Source organism: Molothrus aeneus, chromosome 12, assembly GCF_037042795.1.
Source record: "Molothrus aeneus isolate 106 chromosome 12, BPBGC_Maene_1.0, whole genome shotgun sequence".
Classification (NCBI taxonomy): Eukaryota; Metazoa; Chordata; class Aves; order Passeriformes; family Icteridae; genus Molothrus; species Molothrus aeneus.
The window spans coordinates 9,223,910-9,232,168 of record NC_089657.1 but is presented as its reverse complement, the minus strand read 5'-3'; the positions used below and the strand labels follow the sequence as shown (position 1 = coordinate 9,232,168).

At 56.8% G+C, this 8,259-nt stretch overlaps 1 protein-coding gene across 3 annotated transcripts; it reads right to left on the bottom strand.

Moving 5' to 3' along the window:
• Positions 1-3,710: 3,710 nt before the first annotated feature.
• KLHDC8B (kelch domain containing 8B) lies at positions 3,711-8,150 on the bottom strand. Of its 3 annotated transcripts, none has more exons than XM_066558142.1 (6): positions 7,906-8,150; positions 6,603-7,067; positions 5,892-6,056; positions 5,466-5,690; positions 5,117-5,218; positions 3,711-4,348 (listed from the first exon to the last, which is right to left on the bottom strand). In XM_066558142.1, exons 1-6 carry the CDS (start codon positions 7,922-7,924, stop codon positions 4,152-4,154), a joined length of 1,173 nt encoding a protein of 390 aa, XP_066414239.1. In that variant the 5' UTR covers positions 7,925-8,150; the 3' UTR covers positions 3,711-4,151. The 3 variants fall into 3 exon arrangements, with proteins under 3 accessions (XP_066414239.1, XP_066414240.1, XP_066414241.1); XM_066558143.1 differs by lacking the exon at positions 7,906-8,150 and adding an exon at positions 7,734-7,774; XM_066558144.1 differs by lacking the exon at positions 7,906-8,150 and adding an exon at positions 7,414-7,526.
• Between the last annotated feature and the right edge of the window lie 109 nt (positions 8,151-8,259).

Genomic DNA, 8,259 nt, shown 5'->3' with positions numbered 1-8,259 from the left:
AGGATCAGCCCCAGCTCCGGTCGCTCTGCATGCCAGCCCTTGCTCCTCACCTGGAAGCACAGCCCCAGGCACAGGGGGTCATCACAGGACACTGGGAGGATGAGAAAGCCGAAAGCTTGGAACCTGGCACACTGAGAGCTGCTCCCATGTGAGCATGGCAGCCACAGCACCAATTTCCTTTATTTCCAGGGTCTATGTGGTCTCTTACGTAAATACCTCTGGCAGAAATGCAGAAGGACTTAATTTCATCCATCAGAAATATGACAAAAATAACCACCATCTAAACATTCCCCAAAGAAACATTCTCAAATATGGTTTTACTGGATTTTTTTTGCCTTGTGGTTCCATAACACCCATGTTTAGGAATGTAGAACAGGCATGCTTGCTTGCCTATTTTTTCCTCCTTTAATTCAAAACTATTTCAATACTAGTTAAAATGTTTGTCTCCTGGCTCTGAAGATACTCCATAAGCACTAAACCACTGGAGGAATAAGGTTGACATAAATTCATGGATAGATCAGGGGAATTACTTACATTCCCCTTTATTTTCTTCTGCCTTTAGTATTAAAGGCAGCCCAGAGCTCAGGGGTGTCAAAATAATGGCTTTCTTGATTTATATATCTGGTTTCCTAATCAAATCCCATGTAGATAAAACTTTTGCTTTAGATAAAAAAATAAAATTCTGGTCTTTTACCCATTAAAAAACTTATTGGAGCAATTTCACTGCATTGCTTTGCTTGACATTACAGCACTAGGGTTGGTTTAAATAGCTTGGATTAATCAAGGCACCTTGATACCTCCCAGTTCAATGAGGAGACTCTGATGTGTTGATTTTCTAGGACCAGAGTAGGGAGTTGCAGCTTGGGCTGTGTTCCTACCTCAGGGATGGGATAGTGGCTGGGCTGTCCAAGGCAACCATGGGCTGGAAGGCAAACCTTCCTCCAGAATGCCAAGCCGATGGAAATGTTAATGTTTATTGCAAATTTTAAGTAAATAAAAGCCTTGCTCTGCTCCTGAACTGCCTATGGCTCTGTTGTACAGGCAAGTACATGGCACTGCTGCCGAAAGCCTTGCTGTGCATCCAGGCCCTATATGGTCCTGCGTCATAAACAGTGATTTTCCAGAATTTTATTGCTCATGATTGAAAAGTTGGCCCAGATCTCCCTGCAGAAGAGACTGTAGAGTCCTGTACCCATTTGCAGTGCTTCCACTGCCATTAGAAAAGGAATTGCTGGTGCTGTGTGCGCTGGTGATAAGGCTCAACATGTTATTTTAGGTACTTAGAAAGAGCTATTCCTATTTCTGATGTGGCTGGAGCCTTCTGGTATGAACGTCTAGCAAGTTTGTGGAATAAGATAAATGAGATTTTTGTATTTCCATCTCTCCTGACAACGGAAAGAAATTTCAATATGGAAACACATTTTTTTAATTATAGGTCTGACAGCTACCTCCATTTCCATCTCCCCCATCCATAACATGCTCTGGGGAGATGAACCACGTTGCCAGGCACTAGCTCATAGCTCTTCTTATATCTGAAATAACAGTCTGTGCTTCTAGCATTAGGGAGGGTAGCCAGTAGTCTTTCCTTTAGTAAAAATTAGCAGAAGTTTCCAGGAGATAGACAGCAATATACTTGGTACATTTCTCAACTTTTTTGACTTCATAGCACATTTCATTAGAAATTCACATGAGTTTCTGAGTTAATAACATGTCAGTCTGCAAAAGTGGCCAGGACCCTCATCTCTCCATTCCTGAAATGTCCTTGAACATTCTCCTGGTAACTTTTCTCTCCTCATTCAAATGGGATTCTGGTCTTGTGCTCAAAAGCAGAGATAGAAAAGAGTGACAATTCCACACTTAATGAGAGGTCACGGATTCCTGTTGAACTCGGGTGAAGGAGCCAAGACAAAAGGCACTCCAGTGAGTCGATGTGCCAGGAAAGTGTGTGCAGGAGGCAAAGTGCTGCTGACAGAGGGCAAATGCCTGTGGGGCGGGGATCATCAGCCTCACTGCTGGAAACGCCACAACGGTGAGGCACTCCTGAGCTCCAGCTTCCCCCTCCAGCATCCTCTGGCTCTTGCAGCTGCCACCGCCTTGAATTTAGAAAAGTAGCCTTGGGCACCCCATCAGCAGCAGGGAGCTTGTGAAGTTGGCACATAGGGATGTCAATTTGCCAGTGACTCAGCATCTTGATTTATCCCACTCATGCAACGCTCCTGCGGGAAAAGCTTATTAATCAGGCTTGTGTTTCCAATGCAGCTCCATGATTTAGGGTCCCCCATGACTAAAGGTTTAGCAGGATTGGAATTATTACATGCCTTGGTGGATTCTGGAAAGAGCTGTGAGGATGGGGAGACATACAAAACTGGCAGCAAGGGGTCTATCACCTTCCAGGACCCTGAGAAGGACAAGCCCACCAGGGTTTGAGCACAGACTAGGGAGTGCTGTGAAATACTCATAGAAGGCTGGAGCACGCTGCGCTCAGAGGAGGTGTCCCTCTGTCCAGCCCCCAGTCACAGCACAAACCATTGACCTCCTCCCCAGCTGCCTCCCAGCTCTAATTTGGGGCTCAGTGTTGATGCTGGCTCTGGCACAACTGTGGTTTCTATGGCAACTCCAGAGGCAGATGCAGGGATGCTTCCAGCTGAGGTACCACCAGATTAGGTGTCCCAAGTTGTTCCTCCCAAATCACAGGCAAACAGACATGCAGTGCATCAGGACAGATCCTGCAGTCACTGTGCCAGGTGGGCACCAGAGGCAATGGAGTAGCAACATGAAAATGTCTTCTGAATGCTCTTTTATTAATAATTTCCCACTTTTCCCATGCTGTGATGCCCCCAGGACATGGCACAGCCTGCCCCAGCAGTGTGTTGGATGCTGCCTCACTCTGATGGGATTCAATCTCCTGTCACTACAGCCTTGCAGCCCATCCGAGGCTCACGCTGGCTGTCTTCTCTGAAAGGTCAGGCATCTGTACTTAATATTTACCCAGACTTGTGAGGTCTTTCTAGTGTACCAATGAAGGATCAAATCTCTCACCTGCTTTCTGCTTTGGGTGTGAGACTCTGTGTGGAGCCAAGAGCAGCAAGGTTCAGGTGAGCCCATAGCACTGGGTAATTCAAGTGTTACCTCCCTTGATCTCACAGTGCACCCCTAAACACCACCCACAGACACCACCAGTATGGAGCTTAAATTCCCTTCCTGGTTGCCAGTAAGCAGGATTGCAGTGCTCCTGCCTACAGAAGCTGGACACAGTTGGGCTCAGCTCTCTCCCACACCAGCCATGGTTCATCCTTTGAGATGGGGCTGTGGTGCTGGATGGGGCCTACGAGCCCTGACATTCGCCATCTCTTCTTTCTTCTCAGCATTCTGGCAGCCCTCAACATTCCCTGCCTCTCTCACACCCTGGATAACTGCAAAAAAGTCCTTCCTCTGTTGCTGCCTTCATCCCCCCACAGCCTTGACCCACAGTAGGCCAAGCAGGAACAAGGCTGTGCCAAGGCAGGACAGTCACTGCTTAGCTCCTCCTCTCCAAACAGGGACTGGATCTCTACATCACATTGCTCTGCTCACCCTGGAGGTGGGGAGAACAAGAGTTACCCTTGCTCCACCGTATGGGCTCACTGAACTCTGCCTTGGGAGGGGTTTTCCCGACAGGCTGCAGCATGTGTTTGCCTGGAGTAGGATAACCAGAGACGACATGACTCCAGTAGGATAAAACTCCACGTTTCATTTATTTGAGGTGCTACATCACCTCCCAGGCACTGAGCTACAGGGCACCTCTGTGCTACATGAGACATCGACTGGGTCTACGACGACACAGCACTCACTGCTACACACACGGCACAGATACGCCGTGGCACAGATGGGGCCGGACAGGGCAGTGAGGCCAGCGGCAGTCCTGCCACCGCTGCTCCCTCCACGCTGCTGGCGATGGCCATCCCACCAGGCAGGAGTTTGCCCTGGGCTTCATTGCCACAGCGCTGCAGGAGCTGGGAGTTCCCACAACCGCAGCTGCTCTGGTGCCTGGCATCATGGGACAGAGGCTTCCTGGAGCCAGGTCACCCTGGGTGAACACATGGGTGCTCACACACCCTGTCCCCGTCTTCAGGCACTTGGTGCTTGGCCAGGGCTGGTCCCCGGGGTCCCACTCAGGGCACATCACGCAGGCACAGAGCCTCAACAGCGCCACTGGGACCCTGGGCCACACCGCCGATGATGAAGAGCAGGCTGGGTGCTGGGCAGCTGGAGCAGGAGCAGCGGCCAGTGGGCATGGGGGGCAGCGGCTCCCACTTTTTCTGTGAGAGGCTGAACCCTTCCACTGAGTCCAGTGGGCAGGACTGGTTCCCTGTGGAAGACAGAACCACATCAGCCTCTGTGCAGCTCCCCATCCCTCACCCCAGGCTCTGCCTTTCCCCCTCCACATCCCTTTGATGCCTCAACAGGAGCCCTGAGCTGCACAGGCTTTGAGATCCCAGAGGCAATTAGTGGGGGCACAAGAGGATTAGCAGAGTCCCCATAGGGATGGCTGCTGGCACAAAACCTGCTGGCTCTGCCCCCTCAACCACTCCTCGCCCTCCCTCCCTCCTCGTGCCAGCACTCTGCAGGGATAAGGCAGCTGCAGCTGCAGCAGGACTCAGGAGCAATGCCACACTGCAGGGATGCAGCCAGCACCATTCCCTATTCCCAGAGTGATCTTGGGGGTCTGGCAGCCCTTACTGCAGGGCTGGCAGTGCTGTGGCTGGCACCAAGCTCCCCAGGCAGCCCTTTCTGCTGTATGCCCTCTGCTGAGTGACAGCTCTAACCTTTCCCCAGCTCTCTCGGGAGAGGGATGCAGCACTGCAACTCTGCACAGCAGAGCTGAGCCACCGTGGGCTGTGTGAGCCCAGAACGCTGCACATGAGCAGGGAAAAGCCTGACTGGGGAGTGAAAGGGGCAAGGGACACAGTGGGTCAGCCAGGGGAACAGGGCAGTAGGGTCTCCTCACCACTTGTGAGAGCACAGAGAGATGTTGCTGCAGACAGTGTTGCAGTAACCCCCTACTGCCATGCAGATCACTGATGTGCCCCAAAGAATGGGGATGGGAACACGGCCACACTCCTATCCCCAGCATTACCGAGGCCACCCACAGCCACCACTCTTCCTCCCAGGCATCCAGCCACGAAGTCAGCTCTCTTCTCTTTCATACGGATGGTGCGATTTGGCTTTCTCCACACACCTGGGTATGAGATGGAGTGAGTATTGCCCGCTGGGGTTTCCCCTCTATACAACAAGGCCAGAACACCCACAGGTTAATCACTCCCTGGGACCAGGGAGCACAGGATTCATTCACCATGGGTACAAGGGGCTAATGTTCAGAGCCCATATAATTATGTCCCTCAGGCACAGACACTTCTCACCAACCCACAGAATCATCCCGGACCCACAGAAGATGCTCCCACCTCACCCAGAGACATGGAGCTCACCCTGCGCAGGATCAAACATCTCCACGGTGTTGACAAAATGGGGACGGGAGTAGAAGTTGTGGGGCCCTGGCTGCTGCAGCCCCCCCAGGCTGAAGACAACTCCATCAGCCATGGCACAGGCGGCGAAGGCGCGGCGGCTGGGCACGCTGGGGTAGCGTGTCCAGCTCCTTGTCTCCAGGTCAAAAGCCTCGAAGGCGGTGACAGGCAGCTTGCCTTGCCGACCTCCTATGCACAGAGGAGATGTAGCTGCCAGTGCCCCAAGCTGGCACTATTGGTGTGCTCAGCAAGCAGGATGGGGCCTGCTGGCTGCAGCGCTGGGCACTATGGAGCCACCCTGGGGTGCGCCAGGTCATTCTCTGGCCTGGGAACAGAGGAAGAAGAGGGTAGAGGCACAGGGGATGCTTGGTTTGCCCCAGCAGCACCTACCAAGGATGAAGATCTTGTTTCCCTGCAGGAAGGCAGAGGCCCCATAACACGGTGTGGGCATGGAGGGTAGGGGCTGCCAGTGGTCCTTTGCTGGCTCATAGACACGGACCAGAGCCTGGGGAGAGGTGTCTGCACCCATTCCCCCCAGTGCGTAGACAGCCCCATCTGGAAAAGAGGCAGTAGTGAGGCAGGGGGATCTGTGGGCAACACCGAAGGGCTGGGAGTCCCTCCATGCCTCCCAGGGCAGGCAGCAGTGCTACTGCTGAGCCCCACAGCCAGACATTGCTCCAGGGCAGCCAGGGGACAGTGAGTACAGCCAGGCCTGAGCCTGGCAATGCCCTGGCTGCACTGGGACCCTCTCACCCCCCTCTCCATCCCATCCATCAGGCACAGACAAGAGCACAGGGCCATCCTCTAATTATTCTCGGCAGTATCATCTCCCTGGAGACACCATGGCAACACAGCCATACTGCCAAATCCTGCTTCCAGTGCGGCCGGCACCCCGGCCCTCTCCCACCACTGTCCTGACATCTCTTCTGTCCTGCCCACCACACTGCAGCCTGGTCCATACCAAGCATCCCTGTCCAAGAAGTAGACATGGGCACCACATACAGGGACCAACCCTGGCTCCTGGCATGCTGTGCTGTAGCAAGAGTCCAAGGATGCTTAGCAAACTTTGGGCAAGAGTCACAACATGTTCCTATCCCTCACCTCTCTGCACAGCTGAGATGCCCATGGAGGGCTGAGCCAATGCCGCCTTCTTCTCCCATTTGCCCTCATCCACGTGGTAAACCTCAACGGAGGCGAGGGGGCTCTGTGCCGCATCCACACCTCCCACCACCAAGATCTGCTTGCCCAGGGCGAGGACGGCAGCGCCAGCCCGCGGCGTGGGCAGTGGTGGGAGCGTGGTCCAGCGCTGGGCTTGGAGGTCGAGCACCTCAGCAGTTCCCAGGGCTCGCCCGCCGCCCCCGCAGCCGCCCAGCACGAAGAGCTGCCCGTCGCGGTGCGCGGCGCTGCAGTACACGCGCCGCGTGGGCATGGCGGGGAAGGTGGCCCACGCGAAGGCGCTCGCGCCCGCCGCCATGGGCCAGCTCAGCCGCCTCGGGGGTCCCCGGGCTCTGGCCCTGCCGTGCCGCCCATCCGGCCCGGCTCGCCACTGGTCCGGCCCACGGCCTCCTGCGGGGAGAGCATCCGAATCAGAGCCCAGGCACCCATCGCTCCCCCAGCCCCAGCTAGTCAGTTCCTCTTGGCGGTGCGACAGCTCCTGCTTCGCGGGGCTCCGCACTGCACCCCGGGCTGCCTGCCCACCCCATCCGGGCTCCCGATTGCGCCCCACGGCTCCCTGTCCGCCCCCTCCGGGCTCCCACTCCCTGGGGCTCTCTGCCCGCACGTACCAGCGCTCTTGCTCCCCGAGGTTCCCGCACCCCGGGCTCCCACTACCCGGTGCTGCTGGTACACAGCCCGCACTCACTGGGACCCTCGCGCGCCCGGGGCTCTCTACCCGCATCCCCCGGGTCCGTACCCTGCAGCGGCTTCCCGTTCACAATCCGGACGCCGGCAGGTTCCTGCTCTCGGCGCACCGTCCTCACCTCCGGTGCTGCCCGCACTCCCGCCCGCAACCCTCGGCGCTCCGGCGCACTGCCCCGCAGCCCGCACCCACAGGGCTCCCGCCCACAGCTCGCTGGCACCAGCGTCCCCCGGGCTCCCGCTGCAACGCTCGCGCCCCCGGCGCTCCCCGGATGCCCGCCCGCAGCCCCGGACGGCCGCTCCGCTCCGCGCCGCCGCTGGGAGAGGGACAGGGGCAGGCACCAGGACCGGGACTGGCACCAGGACCGCACTCACCTCTCCGCCCGCTCCGCCGCTCTCCCCGCCGCTCCGCGCCTCTGCCCGCCCCGGGCCCGCCCGCTGCCGGTGGGGGCGGCGCCGCGTCCGCCCCGGCCCCCCTGCCGTGCCCCTCTCCCCTCCGCCCGGCCCTCCCGGTGCCACCGGCCCGCCGTGCCCCTGCCGCGTTCACCTGGCCGGGAAGGAACCATCGCAGGGAGAGGGACTGGAGAGACCCTGGATCTGCCCTCCCTTGCTGTATGCTGCCGGTGCCAGAGCCACGCAGCGCTGGGCTCAAGGAGTCGGGAACCCACCGTCCTACCCTAGAGATGACCCCTATCCTGTCACCACTGCAGGGACAGAACATCAGCTCAGCCCTACTCTGAGCACGACCCTGCTGGGGTCTCTCAGCAGCATCAGGAAAGGTGCACATGGGTCTCAAACCCTCCACCAACACTTTTGTCCCCACTTGGCTGAGCCAGGCAAATGAACACGCTGGGAAAGGCACTTCCCACCCACCAGTACAGGCAGAGCCTGTACAGGCAGG